Source organism: Lutra lutra, chromosome 11 (genome assembly GCF_902655055.1).
Source record: "Lutra lutra chromosome 11, mLutLut1.2, whole genome shotgun sequence".
Taxonomy (NCBI): domain Eukaryota; kingdom Metazoa; phylum Chordata; class Mammalia; order Carnivora; family Mustelidae; genus Lutra; species Lutra lutra.
In genome coordinates this window covers 56262465-56288125 of record NC_062288.1, presented here as the reverse complement: position 1 = coordinate 56288125, position 25661 = coordinate 56262465, and the positions used below count along the sequence as shown (strand labels likewise).

The 25661-nt window shown below is 38.8% G+C and overlaps 1 protein-coding gene across 6 annotated transcripts; it reads right to left on the bottom strand.

Annotated features, from left to right (window-relative positions):
* Positions 1–299: 299 nt before the first annotated feature.
* FAM221A (family with sequence similarity 221 member A) lies at positions 300–24251 on the bottom strand. 6 transcript variants are annotated; one of them, XM_047695698.1, is made up of 8 exons: positions 24099–24226; positions 21476–21649; positions 18133–18323; positions 15584–15790; positions 11041–11142; positions 6267–6349; positions 1310–1414; positions 301–693 (listed from the first exon to the last, which is right to left on the bottom strand). In XM_047695698.1, exons 1-7 carry the CDS (start codon positions 24161–24163, stop codon positions 1346–1348), a joined length of 891 nt encoding a protein of 296 aa, XP_047551654.1. In that variant the 5' UTR covers positions 24164–24226; the 3' UTR covers positions 301–693; positions 1310–1345. The 6 variants fall into 6 exon arrangements, 5 of the variants coding, with proteins under 5 accessions (XP_047551655.1, XP_047551654.1, XP_047551653.1 ...); XM_047695699.1 differs by lacking the exon at positions 1310–1414 and having other exon boundaries at positions 300–693; XM_047695697.1 differs by lacking the exon at positions 301–693 and having other exon boundaries at positions 972–1414.
* Positions 24252–25661: the final 1410 nt, after the last annotated feature.

Below are 25661 nucleotides of genomic sequence, written 5' to 3'. Positions count from 1 at the left end.
AGCTAACATGAGCCTATGTCATTTTCGATTTTCAAGGTTGTTAAAGCAGTTAACAATAACTAACCAACACCTTTATCTTTTCTATTTCCATTAGTCCCATTCCACTGTAATGTCACAGCTACTATATAACCTAATACTTCACCTTCCACCAGCACTCTACCCAAATCCAGTACAGTAACTGTGACCCATCCACATGACAGGAGTTATCACTACACCATTTACCACTAGCTATGGGGTCTTTATTGTCATCTGTCCAGTGAATGATCCACTCATAGAATCCCATCCAGAGGGTTTGCTTTCTAAGGCCATTCCTGGTATCCCTCTTGGTTTGGTTTTACCCACCACCCAAAAGTGAAGCCCAAGACAAATACTCATATACAGGTATTTATTTGAGAAATAATCTGAGAGAACCAGAGAGATGGATGAGAAAGGGAGAAGTTAAAAAAAGCTAACATAAGAATGTATTACAGAGTTGGCCACTGCTAGAGGTGACTGGTACTCAATCCCACAGGATTTTCTGAGGAAAATGCCTTATGAAAGGCATCTCAGAATTCTCCCAGCTGATGGAAGAGAGAGCATTTATTCATAAGTCAAGGGTGGCCCCAAGGTCGTTAACTCCTCCATATCTTTCACACATCTATGATGGCAGAGGGGCTCCAGTAGGCAATCCTAAGCCACACTGTCAGAGGATACCTGGAAAAAAAAGCAAGGGAATCATGAAATGTTTTCAAGATGAAATGCCATCAAATGGCTTCCATGAGAAGCTGTCAGAAGCCTGCCTGGAAGTGTTTCAGAGGATTTGAGGTGGCACACAAGCAGTTCAATACAGTTACATAAAATGCATAATCAATAAAACTACTTAAAAATCAGTAGACACCACTAGAAAATGATTATATAATTTTTTAAATACACTTTTTTATTTAAAAACATAAATCAAGATTACAAAGTTTGAAAAATAAAAAATAGGGATTTTAACCTATTTTTAAATAGTGTTCCTTATACATTTATTCAAAACCCAAAATAACATACTTAATTTTTTAAATAACCTCAAAAAGTTAAATTATGACAGACTAAAAACAGTTACTGTATTTTCAGCTTTTGACTAATATGAAAACAACCTCATTTGTTAGGAGAGATAAAAAGTATATACAAAATAGTAAATCATGAATTTTGATAAAAGTAATATAATTTTCACTTGTTTAAATAAATTAAGGAAACAACCAAAATAACATTTTTACATAGTAAAAGAAGTAAATAATTTGAGAGAAAATAAATTGTGTTGATGTATTTAAACAAACACAAACAAGACCTATTTGGATGATGGTTTTAATTTTCCCAGTAGTCTTCATGAAGGTTTTGTACTTGATGGCAAGGGTGCTTTTCCTTTCTGCTTAGCAACCTTTTCCATTTTTATCTGTAAAGTTAGAATATTTGCTGATAAAATAATCTGTAAAACATTCTAAAAAAAAGTTGTACACACTTTTTTTGGATTCATGTCTCATTAATCACAGTCATTTCACAGTTATTTAGCAGTTATATAAGCTGCTAAATTCTAAAGCAAAATCTAATAGTAGATTGCATTTTTTAAAAGATTTTATTTATTTATTTGACAGAGAGAGAGATCACAAGTAGGCAGAGAGAGAGAGAAGGGAACGGGCTGCCTGCTGAGCAGAGAGCCCAATGCGGGACTTGATCCCAGGACCCTGAGATCATGACCTGAGCCGAAGGCAGAGGCTTTAACCCACTAAGCCACCCAGGCACCCCCTCAATTGCATTTTTAAAATATGGTATGATTTCAACTTTACAGAAGCATTTTAATAAAAATAACATATAGTGAATATTGCTTTGGAGAAAATTAATAAATTAATTTTAACTGCCACTAAAAAAATTGTTTTATAAAAGCTTAAATACATAACCTTACATCCTGTCTATGCACATTAACTCACTTAATGCAGCTGGATTATCCCTGGAACATAGGCTGCTTTAAGGATAGTTTCCTGAAATTCTGGTTTTCACATTTCCAGTTACCCTCCAGTGTAACTGAAGCAAAGAAGCAGTTTACAGATCCTAAGTAGTGGCCTTCTGACCTTTAGAACATTTAAATCCTTTCTATGAAGGATGAATACCCAAGTTTTGTAGCAACATGGACGGGACTGGAAGAGATGATGCTGAGTGAAATAAGTCAAGCAGAGAGAGTCAATTATCATATGGTTTCACTTATTTGTGGAGCATAACAAATAGCATGGAGGACAAGGGGAGATGGAGAGGAGAAGGGAGTTGAGGGAAATTGGAAGGGGAGGTGAACCATGAGAGACTATGGACTCTGAAAAACGATCTGAGAATTTTGAAGGGGTGGGAGGTTGGGGGCACCAGGTGGTGGGTATTGTAGAGGGCACAGATTGCATGGAGCACTGGGTGTGGTGCAAAAATAATGAATACTGTTATGCTGAAAAAATAAAAAATTAAAATTAAAAAAAAAAAAATAAAAATAAATCCTTTCTATGGGAAAAAAGACCCCAGAGAACACAAAGCCCACTTGCCCCTTACAATTCCCTGAGGCAGCACCCATTGCCTTATCCCTGTAAGAGAAAGGGATAGAAAGTATGGGGCATGGTAGGTGGAGGGCCTCCTATCTTCTAAGGTGATAGGAATAATATCAAGAAACCAGAAGGAGGGACGCCTGGGTGGCTCAGTTGGTTGGACGACTGTCTTCAGCTCAGGTCATGATCCTGGAGTCCCGGGATCGAGTCCCGCATCGGGCTCCCAGCTCCACAGGGAGCCTGCTTCTCTCTCTGACCTTCTCCTCGCTCATGCTCTCTCTCACTGTCTCTCTCTCAAATAAATAAATAAAATCTTAAAAAAAAAAAAAAGAAAGAAACCAGAAGGAATCTAGTAACACCAGTCTATCCAATTTCATCAAATTGTAAATAGTAACTTCCCAGTAATAAAATTTATGTATTTCACCTCTATCTCATCCCCATTTTTCCCCTCTCTCTCCTCTCTGAGTTGGTTAGGAACCTCATTCAAAAACCATACATGCATATCACTCTTGTACACTGTATTAGTCTACAAGTCATCTGAAGGATCCCCAAAGGAATACCCTATACTAAGGTAAAGATTATAGTCTTTGGGGTCACAGAGAAGAGCATCTGAAGCTTTTTTTTTTTTTTTTAAAGATTTTATTTATTTGTCAGAGAGAGAGGGAGAGAGAGCGAGCACAGGCAGACAGAATGGCAGGCAGAGGCAGAGGGAGAAGCAGGCTCCCTGCCAAGCAAGGAGCCCGATGCGGGACTCGATCCCAGGATGCTGGGACCATGACCTGAGCCGAAGGCAGCTGCTTAACCAACTGAGCCACCCAGGCGTCCCTAGTTTTCTCATTTGTTTAAAAAAAAAAAAAAAAAAAGTCACAATAATAGGTACTTCTCAAGGTTGTTCTAAAAGTATAAATGAGATCATTCCTTAATAAGGAATCAACAAATGCTAGTCCCTTTTCCTCTCTCATTTAGGGCCAAGTGTTAGATTTATAGTAAGATCAAAGAGACAAGATGCTAAACAACCAAACAAAGCCAAAGCAGGGCTTCCTCACTTGAAATAATACTTAGCAAATACATCCATCTAATCTAGGGTCTGACGAGCAAAGATACCTCCTCCTCCTCCTTTGTTTCTTCTTCAGTTTCCTGGCACTCACAGCAATAGCACCTTGCACCTAGTTCATCTTTGACAAATGTTTCCTTAATAAAATTCTCCTAGGGTCATCCACAATGGAAGAAAATAACTTGGCCTAATATATAAAAGAAGAAATGAAGCAACTCTTCAATAATACCTAAAAGTAATTAGTAAACTGCATTACCACAAAGGCTTCAATTGTCAGAGCCAACTCACACTTAGGGTAAAGTCTTCTCCACACTAAATGTTACCACTGCACCACGATACAAGCAAAACCAGATACAGACATCATACTGCTTTCTAAAGGGTTTGTGACCCACCAGATTTAGCTTCCTAATCATCTCTTTTCCCTCAACAGTGCATATCTTGGTTTTTTGGAGTATAACTCAAATACTAACAACATGTATAGTAGTACACGTCAGCTCAGAGGAAGTTGTATAGGAAGTTGTTGAGTTTCTTAGTTTTTATATGCCATTAATCACACAGGCTGGGAAGTTTATAAGCTGTGCCTTGTAAATTCATAAATCACACAAGATGGAGAGTTATAAATGATATCTTGTAAATCCATAAATTCTCAGTCTATTTATAATAAGCAGTCTGGATTGGCCGCATATATCCTCTAAAACAATCACTCCCGCCATTGTCTTCCCACAAGCAAATACCACCGGCATGTTTTCAAGGCAGTCAGCACAACCCAGGCTGCTGAAGGAGGGAAGGAAGGAGTTCTGGAACCCTCTCCCTCATAAGCCTCTGTAGGGAAAACTATAATTCAGCTGTGAACTCATGTATTCCAGAAATGGAGAGTGATGTGATTAAAAGTCTAGCCTTAAAGATGCTGTAAAAAGAGCCTTCTTTTTCCTCGCTCTGGCCATTTCATCTCCCTCCCTGAGATCCTACTACTACTTCTTTCTCTTAGATGAGAGCTCTCCAGTAAGGTAGCCACTAGCCCCATGTGGTCTGCTAAGTATCTGAAATGTGGCTGCTGTGACTGAGGAAAATAATTTTAAGTTCTAGTTTATTTAAAATCAGACTTATCTAGCCACACATGATGAACAGCTGCAACACAGGGAAAGAACATTTTCATCACTGCAAAAAGTTCTATTTCTAGCTCTGCCTTAAATCATATCCAGGACTCTCCCCCTCTATTTCAAAATTCTTCATCAGAAAAACCAAGCTTGGGACGCCTGGGTGGCTCAGTTGGTTAAGCAGCTGCCTTCGGCTCAGGTCATGATCCCAGCGTCCTGGGATTGAGTCCCACATTGGGCTCCTTGCTTGGCGGGGAGCCTGCTTCTCCCTCTGCCTCTGCCTGCCATTCTGTCTGCCTGTGCTCGCTCGCTCTCCTCTCTCTCTGACAAATAAATAAAATCTTTAAAAAAAAAAAAAAAGAAAAGAAAAAAAAGAAAAACCAAGCTTGCTCTCTCTGTCCTCTCCTCCCTTTCCTCTTAGGAGGTAAATTTATTTAATGGTCTTCTTTCTCCATATCTTCTGTTACTCAACAAGCTACAACAAAAAGTGACAAGAGTGTCTTTACCTTTATGGCACTTATTACCTAGTTGGAGAGTTAATAAACACCCACAGAGCAACTATAAAATAATCCTAAGAAAGCATTTTGGAGAATGTTACCATGTGGCCAGATACCATCCCCCATATCTCATCAAACCAATATACTTTCATCTGGTAACAAACAAAAACAAATCTCTCAAATATGACCACCATGAAACACATCAAATGTCTAACGATATGACATGTATGAAAGTGAATATCAATTAGTATGTTTCCCTTTTCAATTTTCCATAAATATTTATTGAAAACTTATTATGTACAAGGCATTGTAATTAGTTCTGGGGAAAATATAAAGAAGAATAAAGTACTGTTTTTTCCCTAGGAGTTTATAGTGTGGTAGAGGACTGAGGCAAATTATCACTGCTGAAAGCTGGGAACACATCAATACTATAGTTATTGAGCCCTGGGAATTGCTTAAATACATTTATATCTAGTGTTCAGTTTCTTAAAGGCTAATGGGTAATTTTAATTCAAGTCTAGATATACCTCAAATGCACTGAGAAGAAATATTACATATTAAGAATTCAAGATACAGGGGCACTTGGGTGGCTCAGTCAGTTGAGTGTCTAACTCTTGATTTTGGCTCAGGTCATGATCTCGAGGTTGTGAGATTGAGCTCCACATTAGGCTCCTTGTTCAGCAGGGCCTCTGCTTGAGATTCTCTCCCTCTCTCTCTGCCCCTCCTCCCACCCATGCACATGCCTGTGCGCGCGCACGCTCTCTCTCTAAAATAAATAAGTAAATCTTTTAAAAAAAGAATTCAAAGTACATATAATTTACAAATCTACTGATAGCTGATGTTTATTATTGACAGTTTTATCTATTTAGACAATCTTTATGACCTTCAGAAATTAACTATTACATTATATATATTATTCACTCATCCTATTTCTCTCTGAATCATTCTAAATAAGTCTCAAGGTCTAACACCAGCTGTAAGTAAAGGCTTTATAAATTATTTTTAATGATGATCCACATCAATATGTGATTCTACTGTGTTTTTGTCACAAATTAAATGCTTAATAAAACAAACTTACCCTTTCTTGGTATCGTCTTTCAAAGAAAGCCATATCATCCTCTTCAGGTCTCTTTAAGGAAGAAACTTGACTACTTGTACCTACTAATAAGGAAAAAATAACTCTAAGTAATATATTTATGGAATTATAAATTCTGCTGGGCTTTTAAAAAAAGAAAAAAGGCAGAAAGAAAACTTTCCTCTTACCAGTGATTTTTTTTTTTTATTTTTCAAACCAGAATGGTCTAAATGGTAGTAGATCCTACTACCTAATTCCTTTGTTTTTAGGGGGCAGAGGGGCAAATGGACAAGGAGAGAGAGAATCTCAAGCAGACTCTCCATTGAGCCCAGAGCCTGACACAGGCCTTGATCCCAAGACCCTGGGATCATGACCTGAGCCAAAATCAAGAGTCCGACACTGAATCAACTGAGCCACCCAGGTGTCCTACCTAATTCTTTAGGAAGCAGAGCATTGCAAGACAAAGTAATTTCCATTGGCAAACATTCTCCTAATGAGCAACTAGTTCATACTAAATAACAATATATAGCTATCTCACACAAGAGCACACTTAGCTTTGTTCGACTTATATTTTAAATTTTATAGCAAAACTAGAAATTCACATAACACCATAACAGATAATGCACAAAAGTAATTACAGAAGATTTAAGCCAAGGTCTGAATGTTTGTGTTTGTTGAAATCCTCAGCATAGCATATGTTGAAATCCCAATGCCCCATGTGATGGTGTTAGGAGGTGGGGTCTTTGGGAGGTGCTCAGGAGGGTGAAGTCCTCATGAATGGGATTAGTGCTCTTACAGAAGAGACCATACAGAAATCCCTCAACTGTTCCACTATATGAGGACATAATGAGAAGGGCCAACTGTGGATCAGGAAGAGGGCCTTCACCAGAACACAACCATGCTGGCGCCCTGATCTTGGACTTCCAGTCTCTAGAGCTGTGGGAAATTAAATTTCAGTTGTGCATAAGCTACTCAGTCTATGGTATGTTGGTATAGCACCTGACTGGACTGTGGCAGTCTGTATAAGCAACCAAGATACTACCTGCTTTGAAATTTTTCAAAACTAAAATAATTTTAGCCATTTTTCATGGTGTTCACTTTTAAAAACTAAACAAGCACTAGTGTGAGTTGTGAAAGGAATTTAAAATTGCTTTGGGAAAGAAAACCATGTTTTCTTTGTAGGTGCACTAAGAGCCCAGCTCCATGGAAAAGTTCACCTCCCTTTTCAGGTGAATGTGTTGGTAGGGTAGGGTCCCCTCATTTCCAAAACAGAGTATCAACCTGAACACACATGGTAGTTTTTAAAGCATATAAATTTACCCTCAACCAGCAGCACAAAATCACATAACTCCAATCACCACAGTGTATAACCACACTCTGTCAATCATCTAACAAAAGACTTGAGAAAAAGAAGGAAAAAGTGCTAAGAATATGTGCTATCTATCCATTCATCTCAAAACTCTGGGTCTTTCCCTGAATCATGTTGGACCACTTGAGCTAAGCTGCTTGTAGAATCACTCTCAGTGAGTTGCAGTTTAATGGTATATTGCCATTTACCTGGTAAAATGGTATTTTACCACTTTCATCAAAGTGTCTATCAGAAATGAGCAACCACATGCTGCATTTTCTGAAAGAGAGTTTTTTTTTAAGAAGACAAGTCACTTCATTTATTCAAGTTAATTCATTTCATTCAATAATCTGCCATATTGTTACTATAACTGTTACTATTATTGCATTACTATTTCTCTTTTGAGGGAACCATGCTTTTAAAAAATCTGGGTTGGATTTCCATGATGTCTAACTAAAAATCTCTAAAATCTTTTTCCTTACCAAAAGGTAATCCCTTCATCACAAGACAAACAGGAAAACCAAGATTTAGTCGTAGAAAGTGATCTCCATTAGAAACAATTCATAGGGGGCGCCTGGGTGGCTCAGTGGGTTAAGCCGCTGCCTTCGGCTCAGGTCATGATCCCGGTCCTGGGTTCGAGCCCCGCATCGGGCTTTCTGCTCGGCAGGGAGCCTGCTTCCTCCTCTCTCTCTGCCTGCCTCTCTGCCTACTTGTGATTTCTCTCTGTCAAATAAATAAATAAAATCTTAAAAAAAAAAAAATCTTTAAAAAAAAAAAAAAAAGAAACAATTCATAGTCCATAATCTTTCAGGATTGTACTCTTATTTGGGGCCTCTTTTGTAGGGGAGAGGGCTGTCTCTCATAAATGGTTTCTTAAAAGTGAAAACGTGCCCTACTGCATCATAGAAGGAAAACAAGGTCTAGTTCCCAGACAACAGGCAGGTGGTCCTCCAGGAAAGGAACCCTAAGGGCTCCTAAGTGACATTCTGCCAAGGTCAGGAGACAGAGTCAGTGACCCTCCTACCCTCATCAGTCAGCAGTAAAAAGGTCTAACCAGCTGAATGGGAGAGGTAGTAACTAGCTTCCAGTTAGAACTTCTAGCTCAGGAACGTCTATGTTTGAGTAAGCCGGAGCTGGAGGGAGATGTTACAGAGTCTGGAGAAAATGACTAAAAATAGGCAAGTGTGGAAAAGATACAGGTTTCTTCTTTCCGTCCATGGTTCAGAAAACACTGATGGAATCCCTGTGTGCAAGGCAAAGGGACAGGTGCTGGAAAATGATCAAGCTGTCTAAGATGTGATTCTGACCGGAAGGAGCCATCTAGCAGGGGCCATCAGACCCCTGCACACCACAGAGTGCTGTCCTCAGGGCCGTGTGGAGGGAAGGACGGCTTCTGGCCAGCCGCATCAGGGACGGCACTCCTCCATCCTCTCCTCTTGGTACTCAGCGCGTCCTCTGTGCCTCTAGGTTACTGCTCGGCCTGGCCCATTCCAGGCACTTGCTTATCTTCCTTATCTTTCTTGGTGGTGTGAGAAAGGGAAGTTTGAGAGGAAAAGATCCTGCCTCACAGGTGCCTGGTGTGTGTGGAAGTGATGTATGGTCGAAGTGTTACTCTCTTAGTTCAGAAAGGTGGGGAAAATTGGGGGAAAGGAGAGCTAAGACGGGGTGGTAAGGGTATGGTGTCTTAGTCAGAAGGTGCGAACAAAGTTATACCAACAAGCAGTTTAAGTACACAGCTTCAACAGATAGAAAGAGCACCAACACTGCCAAGGACCTCAAGAAGGTAGCTGGAAGCCCTCGGCCAAATAGGTGAGTCTGCAGAACTGGGAAGCTTAAATCCTTTCCTGTTTTCTGGTCAAGCTCAACCAGAGCATATGAAAGAATATCGAATAACTAGAGGGTCTTCAATTTCCGGAAAGTAGAAAGATCAAGTAAACTCAGCATTCCCCAGCATTCCCCTCCCCAAACCCCAAAACAGTGAAGTTGAATGTCAAAAGTGCAGAGAAAGTTTTTGGATATCTTCTTTGAGTGTGTTTTTTGGCATTTGGGTCCATAAGCAATCAAGATGGAGAGAGATGCTATTCCAAAGAGGAAAGTTTGTAGAAACCAGAGTAGTTGAGCCATCCAGCCATGATGCCTTTAGACTTACACAAAACCATAGCTAACAAGGACTCTCCCACATGAATCAGCCAAGCAAGCCAGTGGCCACATGTAAGAGAGTATGATGATGGTCCACGAAGTCCTGAGTGAAGAAGCCAAGAGGCCCAAGGCTCTGACAAGGGATACTCTGAGGCCACAAAACAACCCACACAAAATAGCCCAGCGCCAGGACAGTGACCAGACAGAGCAAACATCTGGCCGGACGGAAGTAAGAGGAAGAAGCCCTGCCAGCCTGGGGACTTCATCACCACCATCTTGAAAGATCTACAGGCTGAGCCTTGGAATGGGGAACCATCTCCGTCCTGCCCCCATACCGAGAAGGCCTGGGTAACTGGTTTCTCAGGACCACAGGCAGACTTGTGTACCTGTGTCTTCTGAAAAACAGTTCTGAAGGACCATGGGTCACCACATCATTGAGTGTCACACTATAGAGACATCTTTAAAATCCAGCACTGGTATAACTTTCATGAGCACTGAGGAATCCGTAATAATAGATGAGTATCTTTCTAATAATGAAAAGTATTTAACTGATCACACCTTCCTCTGTGCCTTCACTACCATTACACTTGTCAAAACCGAAGCTTAATCACATCAGCAGCAATTACATCAACCTTGAAAGCTGACACAACTGTGTCCTTTTTCTTGGTTTTGGTTTCTTCTGTCTGTATCTTCACATAACTTTGTTGGGTGTTGTTTGTGTAAGCAGCCCAAAAATCCCTTGTGGAGAAAGTCAGGGTACATGAAAAGGCTGCATGATAATACAAATAAAAAGAAAATTCTCATTTAAAAATATTTGTAAATATTAAATACCTACTGCATCATAAAAATTCCTCTTCAATGTTTTTTTCTTGTCTTAATAAAGGAAATAGAATACTAGTGCTTAAAAATAAATAAAATTAATATATATGTATAATGTACATGTATAATTTATATGTATAATTTATAAAGGACAAACCTTTCTAACCTATACTTATCACTGGATTAGATCCTACTTGGAAGAGCCACTAGAGGAGTCTCTTATTCAGATATCAAAGCAATAACATGTAAGGTTTTAAAAGTTCAAATTATTGTATTATTAGAATCTTCATAATTCTTAGATTTAGCAATTTTCAAAAAAAAAGAAGTTCCTTGCTTCTCAGTACGAGGCTAATTTAAAAATAAAATGATAACCAAATTGTGATAATACTGAAGAAAAAAGATCTAGAGAATGAATCAATCTACATTCTTTTTTACTACCCCCAAAAATATTTGTCAGTTTAATTTCATTACCATCTGTCAGTGGAGAAGAACTAGATGATGTTTGAAATGCTTTTAGAAATGGGTGGTCCATGGCTGTAGCTGGAGAATCTAATAATTCAATCGAAGGTGCACCTAAGAACAAAATATATGAAGAATGAAAATTAAATCTCCATTTTTCAGGATACAAAAGTTATTTCAATGCAAAATAAATTAGAACCTCAGCTGATTAATTAGAAAAAAATTTTTCTATAAAAAAATTTTTATTTAGATTTTTATCTGCCATATAAAGTACAGGGAATTAGCTAGAAGTATGTTTGTACTTCTCAGAGATCTTTTTCACAGAAAAAAGAAGTTATGCATGAATGTAACTATGACAAAGTGATACAAAACCTTAATACAGTCACAAAAATATTATCAAAAGCAAGACGTTCATGAACAAAGAACCTATAGTTGAAGAGGACAGAATAAGTGCCTTTTTACTATGTTCCTCACTGGGAAACCATCTCAAAACAAAGTATGAACAATAAAGAAAAATTCAGTGAAATGAGGCAACATCCACAACCCCACACCACAGAATTACAAAGACCAACTGCTAAATACATTGACTTTGGGACCAAAAGGAAGGAAGCTGTAGAGAAAATTTTTAAGTGCTCTATATTCTTCACAAACCACCACCTCTTCTATATCCCTCTTCCCACACAGTGGATAGAGGGAAGGAAATAAACTCTTAATCCTATTTGGTTTTTTAAATGAATCCTTTCTTATAAGCTGAACAGTGTGGGACAATTGCTTGTTCTTTCAATTTTCCGCCCGCTCCATCCCCAGCTCCTCTCTCTTGGGGTTGGAGGAAATATAAGAGAAGGAGCTCAGGTCCACTGAGGCCCCTGTGCTGTCCTATGTTTGCTGCATGCACTACTGATCTCAAATGCTCAAGGCTGGTAAGTGGTGATTTAGTCTCGCAGCTTGGTGGGAACTCACACTTGCTCTCACTAAAAGTATAAACCCCTGGATGCCTGCCACTTCCTCTACTGAATCCCCAGAGCTCAGAGCACCCACCCTCTAGCTCTGCTTGGGATCCCCTTGCTATGACAAAAGTCTCAGCTGCCTTTCAGCTCAGCTGCCTTCCAACCACCCACTAGGAGCTGGGCATTATGGACTCCTTCTGCATCACAAAGGAAACAAATCAGCAAGTTGTCATCTCTGTCCAGGACTCTACATGGCTAACAGAGCAGATGTCCCTCCGCCCCAGGCTCCCCTACATCTGAAATCAAGGCAAAGACATCTTGTTTCCTCTCCTCACTCTCACCTTTCCTCACCACACCTTTCCTCAAGGGCCAAAAGCAGGAGATTTTCTCTCTTTATAAGATGCCTAAGTGATAAAATACTAGAAGGCATAAGAAGGCAAGATGCCAGCTATTCCCACTATTACTTAGCACAGTTCTGCAAGTACGAGACATTGTAATTAGTTAAGAGTAAGAGCCATAAAATATTGGAAAAGGCAAAAATACCACAATGTATAACACTGACCAAACATTTAAACTCTAACATTAAGTAATAAAGGACTGGTAACAAAAGCAACATAAAATATTTGCTTTTCAATAAATAAATAATAATCAGCTAGAAAATATAAAGGAAGGAAAAAACCCTACATATGATAGCTATAAAAAAAATTAAACACCCACAAATAAAATTAAGAAAATTAAGAAACAGATTGAGGACTTTCATGAAGATAACTTCAGAATTCCACTCAGCTACATAGAAAACAAATGCAGAGACTCAACATTTTAAAACATTAATTCTTGGGACACCTGGGTGGCTCAGTCAGTTAAGCAGCTGCCTTGTGCTTGGGTCATGATCCCAGGATCCTGGGACTGAGCCCCACATCAGGCTCCCTGCTCGGCGGAGAGCCTGCTTCTTCCTCTCCTTCCTCTCCCTCTGCCTGCCACTCTGCCTACTTGTGTGCTCTCTGTCAAATATGTAAAATCTTATATTAAAAAAATAAAATGAAAAATAAAATATTAATTTTTCCTACATTAATCTATATATTCAACATGATTATGAACTAAATAATAGAATGTTTTTGTAAAAATAGAATGTTTTGTAATAATAGAATGTTGTCGAAAAATAATGCCAAAGTTCTGAAAAAAATTAGAGAGTAAGAATAAGTCAGGAAAATTCTGAAGTAATGAAATGAAGTCATAAATATTAATTTATTATAAAGTTGTAGCACTGAAAATGGCATTGTAGTTCCCTAGAAATAGACAACAAGCAAGCAGAAGCAATTAGCCTTGAACAATTTCTGGTTTGAATCCAGCCCTACCACTTATTAGCAGAATAACAAAGAAAAAGATGTTGTTCTTCTCTGTGCTGAGTTTCCTTATATGTAAAATAAGAGTAATAATAGCACTTAACTCAGTTATTGTGAGGATTAAATGCATTAATAGATATAAAGAGGCTGGAAAGACTCGTGGAAGTACAAAGCTGCAATCATCATCAACATTTTGCCATTGGGAACTGGGTTTTCTGTAACTGTTCCATGAGTTTAATACAATCATGCACCTATGAAAATTGAAAAATGATTTATGGAATCTAACAAGCTAATTGTAAAATTACCTAGAAGAGAAAATACAGATATACCAAAGGAATCCTGAGAGAAAAAGAAAATACAAACAGGAAGCATTTATCAAACCAAATATCAAAATATACTATGAAGAATAATAATTAAAAATAAGTAATATTGATCCAAAATAGACAAATAGGCCAATGCTACAAAATAGTACGACAAAATATGAGAAAGGTAAAGTTTCAAATTATTTGGGAAAGAATGGTGTTTGGATAACTTGCCATCAATTTGGACAAAAACTGAAGTTATACATACCTCACATTTTCACAAAAAAATGTATTCCAAATACATGAAAAAGCTAAACATAGAAACAAAAAAAGAATTAAGTATTAAAGTACATGAAGGTAAACATAATCATATAATTGCCTCCAAAATTTAAAAGCTGGATTAAAAAAAAAAAAAAAAGACAAAAGCCTGGAAGAAGATATCTGCAAAATAAATGACAAAAGATAAGTACACAGATTATATAGATTACTACGGAAGTATTAGTACAAAAGACTATATAGATTAGCTCAAAAGATTAGTACATAGATTATATAAAATTATATATAAACGAGAGAAGGTAAAAATACAAAAATGAGCAAAGTATATAACGGACAAGTCACAGAAAGCTAAACAGCCAATAAATACAAGAAGACTCTTCTCACTGGTTATTAAACCAGGGAAATCAGACTGAAACAAGAACATTTTCACAGGTCAGACTGACAAAACACTGGGTCTGCAATATCAGTGACCAGCATAAATGTGAGAAATAGGGAAGCTAAACAATCTAGAGGAAGTATAAACAAGTACAGCATTTTTGGAAGGCAATTTGACAGAATGTCTTAATGAAATTTCACACACTTCAACCCAACAAATCTGCTTCTCTGTATCTACCTTAGAGTCAGATTTATGTAGCACACAAGCAAGAAAGTTCAAGGATGTTTTTGGCAGGACTAGGTGTAAAGAAAAAAAAATGGACACAATCTAAATGCCATGAACAAGGTTTACAAAAATTGACAAAATAGCTTAGAAAACCTGATAAATTGACAGCGTGGAATATTATGTGGGGGGGTTAAAAGAATTGAATAGATTTGCGTGTTCTGACATGACAGGCCTTCAGATTTTTTCTGAGTTAAAAAATGATAAAAATATATGCTAAAAAGAAAAATAAATTGTCAATCAAATATAATTATCGATTATCAGTGACAGCAACTTACCCTCTGGGAAAGGATCTGGGGTAGAGAGGTGTTCAAGGGGGCCTTACAATACTTCATTTCTCTTGTTTGAATCTTTTACAAGAAAATATTCATTCACATTTATGTAATTTTTATACTGAAAAAAAACTGAATATAAGAAAAAAAATCCATACACACAGAAGTATTTAAAGTAGATAGGAACCATATTCTTCTCCCAATCCTATTCAACTTCAGAAAAATTAAAAAAAAAAAAAGAAGAAGAATCCAGCTACCTTCAATAGTTCAAGATATATCCAACTGAACTTTTCCCTATATTACTTAAAACTTTCATGTATGCAAGCAGTGTGTGCATACACTATTATAAATGTGATAACATGTATACATATACATCAGCATATGCACACACAGACATAAGCCTGTTTCCAAACTGAGACAGCTATAATGGCAAAAAAAATTGCATACAATAGGGCAACACGTAAAGTATATCATATCAAATAAAAAGAAATACTCAGCTATTACAAACAACAGGGTTGTGGGTTGGGATTTGGATACAAGTATTGGAGTAGGAGTGATCTTTTTTCTTGTGTTTTCTATAATGACCATATAGTGTACAGTAGCAATAAAACCTTTATTAAAAAATAAAAATCAAACAAGAGAATGGTTTCTGGAAAAAACTAAAGAACATAAAGTGTGGAACAAATATAGGGCTTCACTCTCATCAGCACACATAAAAACAATATGACAAGCTCACATTTCATTGACTGACACTTACCAATCCCACTGTCATCTAATCGCAAGTAGCCTTCTGCCAGTGAGCTGAAGCCTGTTAAGCCTCCCATTGCTGCATAAGGGACATCCTGTCCCACTGGCTTTCCCTGAGCCAGTCTTTCTTGCTTAGTTTCCACGACTGTGTCATGAGCATAGGCAGGCTGACCACAAGCACAAGTGAAGCAACTATGGAATCCCGAACACTTGGAACCTGAATTGAGATGTGAAGGGAGTCAAAGGTCTTTAAATATAGGTACTAAGTTGTCTGCCCTAAAAATGCTCAGCTTGGCCACAATCACCTGAATCTGAATCCCTCATATGCTATCCTCAGGCCTCTAAAACTCTAGCCTCCAGCCCCTGAACTCTCTTCCAGCCACTGTTCTGTAAGATGCTGAAATGAGTAAGATAAGGTATATAGCAGGGAAAAAAGTACTGGAAAAACCAACTAGGACTAAAAGAAATTGGGCTAACACTGTAAAGCCAGGAAATGTAGGCCCTCTCCTCAAATATGGAGTTAAAAGCAGGTGTGGATAGCCCAGTGACAGGACCAGATGAAGAGAGAACGTGGAGGCCTCCCTGTGGATGAATGCCCCAAAAAGCTTTATAGGAAAGCCAACCTACAACATAGAAAGGACACAATGGAATAGTTTAACAATAGAGAGCAAAGAAGTACTGATACGTGCCACACCATTATGACTCATACAAACATTATGCTAAGTGAAAGAAGCCAGTTACAAAAGGCTACATATTCTATTGCTTCCATTCATATGAAATGTCTAGAATAGGCAAGTCCATAGAGTCAGGAAGTAATTCTTGGTTGCCTAGGGCTGGGGGAGAGGAAGGAATAAGGAATGACTACTAAAGGATACAGAGTTTCTTTTGGGGGCAATGAGAATGTTCTAAAATTGACTGTGGTGATGGTTGCACAATTCTGAGTACATTAAAGACCACTGAACTGTACCCTTGAAATGGATGAGTTATATGGTATGTGAATTATATCTTAATGAAAGTGTTATATAGGGACACCTGGGTGGCTCAGTCAGTTAAGCTGCTGCCTTCGGCTCAGGTCATGATCACAGGGTCCTGGGATGGAGTCCCGTATCGGGCTCCTTGCTTGGCAGAGAGCCTGCTTCTCTCTCTGCCTCTGCCTGCCACCCTGCCTGCTTCTGCGAGCTCAGCTCTGCCTGCTTCTCCCTCTCTCTCTCTCTCTCTGACAAATAAATAAATAAACAAAATCTTAACAACAACAAAAAAGTGTTATATATATTTAAAAAAAAAAATACATATAGAAGTGGAGGCCGGAATACACCATTAACAAAATTTTACACACTCACACTTCTAAAAAATGTATATGGAAACCAAAGCGCATAATAAATTTTATCCAACTACTTCCATACTTAGCCAGTGAAAATACATTTGATCCTGCCCCATCATTAAAAGTCTTTTATAACATATTTCAATTCCAACTACTATGAAAATTAGAATAACTATCTACTGAAGAAAATACTGAAATAATGTCCTACCTGTGCCAAGGGGGTATTAAAAGGACGATAAAGTGAAAGGGCTGGGATTTGGGTACAGGTATTGAGGTAAGGATGCTATCACATATAAAGTGTTAAAATTGTTGTTACCTTTTGCTTTTCTCATCAGCCTATATTTTAGGCAATAACATAATAATCTGCCAGCAAATTACAAATTTTTTTTTCGACTTATCAGATCCTTTCTAAAAACTCTCAACAGAATTTAGTTGATAAAATTCCCATTCAAAAATTTAAATCTGGGGCACCTGGTTAGCTCAGTCAGGAGAGCACAAAACTCTAAATCTCAAGATTGTGAGTTCAAGCCCCCTCTTGGGTGTTGAGCCTATTTAAAAATAAATTAACTAACTAAAATTTAAATCAGATCACATCTAAGTATTTTTTTTTTAATTTGACAGAGAGAGATCACAAGTAGACAGAGAGGCAGGCAGAGAGAGAGAGAGAGGGAAGCAGGCACCCTGCTGAGCAGAGAGCCGGATGCGGGACTCGATCCCAGGACCCTGAGATCATGACCTGAGCCGAAGGCAGCGGCTCAATCCACTGAGCCACCCAGGTGCACCACATCTAAGTCTTTTTAAAATCTATTACTATCGGGACGCCTGGGTGGCTCAGTTGGTTAAGCGGCTGCCTTCGGCTCAGGTCATGATCCCGGCGTCCTGGAATCGAGTCCCACATCAGGCTCCTTGCTCGGCAGGAAGCCTGCTTCTCCCTCTGCCTCTGCCTACCACTCAGTCTACCTGTGCTTGCTTTCTCCCTCTCTCTCTCTGACAAAAAAAAAAACAAAACAAACTATTACTATCGTTTAACCTATTTGAATTCCATGAGATTAGGGCTTATGATTGCAAAACAACTCAGTTTTTCCACAAAAATAACATTTTAGAGTAGTTGTCCATCAAACTTTTCTGAGTTGTTTAATATTGACTAGGCACTAAACAAAACTGGCACAAAGACGCATTAAATATTTAATAAAGAAAGACAAACATTCTGTTGGTGTGTTTCTAACAATGTAACTCACAGGCATTGCATAGAAAGCCAGACGCAGCGCTGTGTTGATCCGCAAAGTGCTTGCACCTGCAGCGAATGGGCTGCGCGCCATTCAGAGGGACGTAAAGGTACGCCCTACACGCGCAGCCGCTCACTTGGCAAGGGAGACTGATGGGGCGTTGCTGTGGAATCGTTTCAAAGTCAGTTTTATGTTGCTTATACCTACAAAAAAAAAAAAAAAAAATCAAATGAAAGGAAAGAAATAAAAACAATTCAGGGATTGCTGGAAATTACAATCTCTGTCCTGTTAAATACAAAATTATTCAAAATTTTTTATTTTTATTTGCTGTTCTTGTTAGTAAGGCAAAATAAACTCCCTTACAGTATTTCTGTCAGCTCCATCACAAATTGCTTTGGTCGGAAAAAACCTTCACTCCTTTAGATTTTTATCTTTAGTTATTTAAGAAAAATTTTCACAGTAATATACAAAGAAATATGATTCCCTTAAGATACCACTAAAGATTCTTCAATATGGAACCACAACCTACGAGTGTGGAAGAATTTCTTTATAAAAATTCTTTCTATTGAAGTACATTATTTAAATTTATTTTCATAGGTTTGCTATAAAACTGAAATGAGTTCAGTAAACATATATGAATGTGATTTATTTTAATATAATTCCATTTTTATGGAATTTTCCATTTTCCATTTAATATAATTCCATTTTTAACTTTTTTTTTCCATTTTTAACTTTTAACTTCAAAATAAATTGTCAACATTTTTTAAAAGCCAAAGCTCTTTGTTAAAACACTATAATTTTCTTTAACAAGCCACTCACTTCCTGCTCTTCAGGTGATACTCAATAAAATAATATTGAATTTATTATTCTTAATATTAATCCAGGTAGTACAAGTTAAAATAGCAATGAGATGCCATTTTTCATTTAGCAAAGAGAACCAATTTTTTTTAAATTAAACATAATTCACAATGCTGTCAAGAGTGTTATAGAAGAAACTTTCTCATTTAATGTTTCAAGAAACTTAAAAAGATCCATCCATACTTCCCATGGCTTATATAATTTCATATACAGCATTTTCTAATGTATATAATTATCAAATCACTGTTACACACCTGAAACTAACATTGCATATCAATTCTATGTCAATAAAAATAAAAATAAAATCATTAAATGGTAAAAAAAAAAAATCCTTTAACCCAGAGTTCATTTTTCAAAAATACACCTCAAGAAAATATTTCTGAATATAGAAAGAGTTGTGTGCACAAAGATATCAGCAATAGTACTTACAATAGCAATACAAATACACACACATACACAACATATTAATAAGGGAATGAATAAGTAAATCAATAGACAACAGTTTTTAAAATTTTTAGCAGTGAAACCCTTCCTGCAAATAAAATCGCTTACAGAACCATAATATATAAAATAGATAAAAGCAGAATTGGTTAAAGCAAGGGAAAGAGGCAAAATTAGAGTCTGTCCTTCCTCTAACCTGCCCTTCCATGTGGTACTGCTGAAACTCCCTCATAGCTCTAAGGAACACACAATGAACACCACTGGACTAGCTAGAATATTGAGCAGGTATTAAAAATCTTATTTGCTCGGGTCATAATCCCAGGGTCCTGGGATAGAGCCCCACATCGGGCTCTCTGCTCAGCGGGGAGCCTACTTCCCCCCTCTCTCTCTGCCTGCCTTTCTGCCTGCTTGTCATCTCTGCCTGTCAAATAAATAAATAAAATCTTTAAAAAAAAAAAAAGAATCTTATTCGTGGGGGCATGTGGGTGGCTCAGTTGGTTGATCGTCTGCTTTTGGCTCAGGTCATGATCCCAGAGTCCTAGGTTGGAGCCCTGATCAGACTCCCTGCCCAGCAGGGAGCCTGCTTCTCCCACTCCTCCCAGCTTGTACTCTCTCTCACTATCTCTCTCTCTCTCAAATAAATAAAATCTTTTTTTAAAAAAATCTTATTTGTGATTATTACATAACAATGTGGAAACATTTCTGTGACTGTCATTAAAAACTTGTTCAATATTTATATGCACACATCATTTACAACGAAATGAACTATGTAAAGAAAAAACATGAATAGTAAAATATATTGATAGCATCTGGCTTTGGATGGTGAGTTTTCTATTTTGCTATATGTTCTTCATTTACCTTAATAATAATTACAATGTTTATAACAGGGAAAATATAACGGTTTAGACAGAGATCTCACTGAGTGACTAGTACTAAAGACCTTTTCCATGGAAGCTGGAGTGGGTTCATTTTGAAAGTTAATTCCATGGTTCATAATTATACATATATGAGACTGACACTAAATTTGTACAAGAATAAATGATAAAACCAACACAAATTAACCAAACTACTCTTCAATTCTGAAAGATACCAACATAACCCTCATTCTCCATTCCTCCACAGTGTTTTCAGTTGGGGTTGCTAAATAAATTTCAAGTCAATCTATATACAACATTACTCTTCCTAGCAACGGCTTAACAACCTTTGGTAGATGGCAAGTCTCTATGTAAACAGTGACTATACAGAGTCTCTCCTGAGAAAGCCCCAGAAACTATGAGAACAGGGCAGTTCTCCTTGCATGCTCTGTTTGGAACAGAAAGTTAAAAAGTTGTTACCTGAAAATGCATAATAGGTTCAATGATTTTTCCAAGAAGCAGCTTTGTCCTTTTGAGCTTTATAGCTGTGACCTGTGACAGCAGTAAAATGTAAAGAAGAACACAACAAACACAGAAAAATGCAAACCTCTAGTATAGGCAATAAAAATCAGTGGCTAGAGCCTCCTTCCTTTTCTTTCCTCCATATGCCTTACTCAAAAGGACCATTTGTAATAAAAAGCTGTGTGCTTGTATTTTTGTTTGCTTAAAGAAAGGTATCAACACAACACGTTTCTTAAAGCACAAAGGGAGATTAGTAAATTGAAGGAGAAATGCTTCTATTTGTAGGTTGATAATCTGTTCAGTGTGGGTCCACTCAAGCAACTCTTAAAGCAATTTTGCATTCTGATGACCCATCCTTTACTAACTTGTCCAGTCATGGGAAAAGTAGACCCTTGGCAAAGCTGCAGGGGCACCAATATTTTTTTACCAAATGCAAGAGAAGAGATGTTTAGGGTGATGGACTCCATAATGAGTTCTAATAGGATAGAAGAGAAATTTTTAATTATAGCAAAAAATAAATAAATAAACAAAACCACTTCAGATCATTTCTAGGGTAGTACATAAAAGCCTTCTTTTAAATATTTCTCAATTATCACATAGTAATGTTATTTATAGAAGGAAGATACGATCTGCTACAATTTTACATTTTCTAATCACCAGAAAACTTAGCAATATCTTACCTATGTGTACAAAAACACAGTGTCTCTGGACCCACAAGCTTACAATCCATTCCAGTTGGTGACCGCCAGCTCACAAATAATCTGTTCTGTAAGCGCATAGGTAATACTCTTTTTTTGTATTCTTCATATTCTTCAGGAGTAAAAAGTTTCCCTCCATCGTCCTCACCGACAATTCTACAACAAAAACTTCTCTTAAGCCTTGAATATTTATTTTCCAGGTCAAAAATACTACACTTCAAAATTAAACTATACTTGTATAGTCAAAGGAAATGCTGCTTCAGATTTGATTTTTTTTTACCTTGGGTTTATGTTAATAGCAAATTTACCCAATAGGAATAAAGCTTTTGCTTCCCAAGTGAAAGAGGATTCCAAATTTAAAAAAAAAAAAAAAAAAAAAAAAGTCAGTGAACTCATGACATCTGACTTTACTGATCCGGGTTTACCACTGGACAATTACCGCAAATTCAATCTCAGTTTCTCCTTGGATTCTGAACCAAACATGCTCATTCTTTTCATTAAAAGCTAGAATCTAAACTGCTAAAAATTCAAATATTTTCCTCCTTAAAAATAGTACTCCCCCTGAAAAACAATAGTACAAAAAACATCAGTGCAGAAGACAACATGGGTAATGTGAACCCAAATCCTGGCCAGGAGTTTAAACCCACAAATACCTTTGGATCTACACAAGCTCAAACCCACATATATATTGAGTAATCATCCTTTAATTCCAAAACTTTAACTTCAAAGTTTTATGGGAACAATTAAGCCACCACTATTTCTTCATTCCTTAAGAAATTAAAAGTTGGCATCCCTGGAGAAAAAGGAAGCACAAGTAAAAGAATTTGAAAAAGATTAAAGAAATTTCTCCTTGAAAATATCACCCCTTAAAAGCCATGAAAGATGTTGTTTGTAGAATGCTACTTAATTTTTTGTGCAATCCGTACTTTTTCCCATACTTTCAAGCTTTTAGCTGGGACAGATAAATAAAACCAATTCAGAAGCTATGAAACCATCACAACCTTCTTCCTTACTTAATTTAGATACACAATAGTAAAAAAAAAAAAAAAAAAAAAAAAAAAAAAAAAAAAACACAACCAAAAGGGAAAAAAAAAAAAAACAAAGGGCATTTTATTCTGAGAAAAGTTTTGTATCATTTCACATTATAATAGGTACCATGTAATATATCAATAGGTACTGGAAAAAAAGATCAACATAGGTCTTTAAAGATGGAGATCATTTCTGCTTGACTGCCAAACCAGCACAGCTCAAACGTTACAGTAGTTACAGAATCCCCAGGGGATCTAGTTCAAATGCAGATTCAGATTAATTTAGGGTCTGGAGTGGGCCTGAGCACGTGCATTACTAACAAACTGCAAAAATAATTTTCCACCAGGTCTTAACATTTTCTGGACTAGGCAAGAGACCATAGCAGAGACCCACAACCCACATATCCAAACATCTAAATATCTACATTATCAGTCAACACAAAGCCCTGGAGACTTGGAGGCTAAAGAAGCCGGCCCAGCCCTCAGTGAGCGCTGGGTGGAAACTGTCCTGGGTACAGGACTCATGGCCTTACCGGGACCCACCTGACCAGGGGATGAGGCCTGACCCATCAAGCTCCCCACTCTTACTTGGCTCAGAATTACCAAACATCTCTAGCTGTTACCCAAAACTATACGACCTAGACAGTCAGAAGGAGTGAAGGTCAGTGAAGCAATCTATTTGCGCTAACAACCCTGGGTGATTTGGGGCGACCACCTTTAAGCAGAGGAGCCCCTCTCGCTCAGGTTTTCCAGGCCCCTGGGATTTCCCAGGCGGAGCAGGGACTGCCTCACTTCCCGCATATACACACAAGTTCTCCCAGGGCCCCCACCCCGCACCACCACCCGCAACAATCGCCCCCACACCTCCTCCCGGACCCCGTCACCCCTGGAGCCTTCATCCCCACATCGCCCTATTATAACCTCTCCAGGAATTCCCATTCACCCAGTCTCCCAACTGCCAAAAACCTTTCTTGGGAGACGGGGGGAAATTACACGTCTCCGCAGGTGCATAAGGCTTTGTCAGGGCCCAGGGCAGAGAGTGGCGTCCTCGAGCCAAAGCGGCAGCTCTGTTTCCATTTCCGTAAGAGGAGTTTCTCCCGAACCGTCGAAAATACACCAGTCTTTCTCCTAAAACCAGCACCTCGGGGTTGAGAACGCGTCTGGAAGTTCACGACATGCCCTATTACTAAACTAACATGCAAACGACGTCTGCTATTTCTTATAAGGCCCGAGTACTCAGTGTGAACTCTTCGATGGCCATTTAGAAAAAACAGTTGGACCTCTGCGTAAATCTAAGAGTTAATAATCCGCCTTGGAAGGAGTCGAAGCGGGAGACCTCTTAAACAGCCTCGGAAGAGACTTATTGGAACTACATGTCATTACAATATTTAACTACAAAAAGACGAAACTTAAATCCAGATAACGAAACCTCCCCCCAGCAGCCGGACAACAGATTCCGGGATTCCCGGAGCCCCAGGTGGCGGGCGCCGGGCGCCTGTCCGCGCCCCGCGCGCCCCTCCGGCGAGGCGGACGCGGCCTGCCTGGGTTCTCCTGGCCCCGCCGAGCCGCAGCCTCACCTCCGGTACTCCAGGTACTCGTCCACCGCTGCGGCGCCGCCGGAAGGCAAGGTCAGCCGCTCCATGGCTGCGGGAGGCAAGAGGAGCCAGCCCAGCGCGCTGACGAACCGACCTCGGAGGAGCGAAACCGGCCCCGCCTCCGCCGGCCGCACCCACTCCCGCCCGCCTCCCGATTGGCCGGCCCGGGGACGGCGGCGGAGGCGCAGGGCACGCGCTTCCACCTGGCCGCCTGCTCCCGGCGGAAGAAAGCTTCCGTCTCCTAGGGCAGCCGTCGCCGCTCGGGTTGCCGCTTACCGCAGGCACAGACCTGGTGGCTCTTGCCTTCCCCGGGCCTCGTGGGTCTCCTTGTAAGGTAACAAATGACAAGGGAGTGCAATGGTTTGCATATCATGGACGCACAGAACAGGGCTTATTTCTTTGTACGGAACTTTTCGCTGACTTTGTGGCCGGACGTCGCGGATTCGCCAGAAGTGCTTTCAAAATTGGCGTTTAAGAGACTGCGATGCAAAAATCAATAGTTCTGGGTGTCTGCGCCCACTTTGGGTGGCACTAAAGCACCATGTTCTTCCAAGGAAGTGAATAGCGGGTTTAAGAGGAAATAAGGAGGAACAATTTGGTGAAGAATTTTTACGCCTTTGAAAATATTTTCCACAAAATCCTTTTTCAAGATTTATTTATTTTAGAGAGAGAGTGGGGGGGGGCAGACGGAGAGAGAGAATCTCAAGCAGAGCCCACGCTGAAGCGTGGAGCCCCATCCCGCCTGATCTCAGGACCCTGAGATTAGGACTTGAGCCGGAACCAAGAGGCTTAACTGTACCACTCCGACATCAAATCTTTTTAAAAACTGAAATACTAAATAATTAATTAATTAAGACTGAGTTACTATGGGATTGGCTTAGCAACCTGGAAAAGGAATAGGAAATCCCTCACATCAAGGAGTCCTTAAACTCTGACGCAACTTACAGATCACCTTGAGGGCTCTCTACAAATTATCTGTAAGGAATAATTGTAAACAGTAAAAAACAGTAAAAAAAAAAAAAAAAAAAGAAAAGAAAAGAAAAATTTAATGAACTACAACACTTCATTTCAAAAGTACTTTCCTGAACACTGTCTTTCAGATCTCAAAGACAAGATATTATGTGGACAAATTGTTTACATGACCCGCCCCCCTGTCCTTTTCAATGCTCTTTTTTTCCTTTCTAAAGTCCTCCTACTCAAGGAGTTCCCAATCCCACTTTGACATCCTCCCTACTTTTTGTTACTTTCCACCAGAACGTTATCTCATAACTCGGCTTAGCCAATAAACTTTGAAGCCTCCCAAACACATTAGCATTTTATAGAGACAGCTTTCCACAGTCAGATAAAGGAGTCATCCTAAAACGGGGTTATATTAGGGAAAGTAGCCCTTTTTAAAAGATTTTATTTATTTGACAGAGACACAGCGAGGGAGGGAACACAAACAGGGGTTGTGGGAGAGGGAGAGAAGCAGGCTTCCTGCCAAGCAGGGAGCCTGATATTGGGCTCCAGGAGGGCTCAGTCGGTTAGGCATCTGCCTTGGGCTCA

Bases quoted from the DNA above. Each gene is read 5' to 3' on its own strand.
- FAM221A (XM_047695701.1), bottom strand. From the start codon at position 24,163: ATGGAGCGGCTGACCTTGCCTTCCGGCGGCGCCGCAGCGGTGGACGAG. The intron at 21,650-24,098 runs GTGAGGCTGCGG...TTTTTGTTGTAG, and splicing joins GAGTACCTGGAGTACCGGAG to AATTGTCGGTGAGGACGATG. The intron at 18,324-21,475 runs GTAAGATATTGC...TTTTTTTTGTAG, and splicing joins CTGTGTTTTTGTACACATAG to GTATAAGCAACATAAAACTG.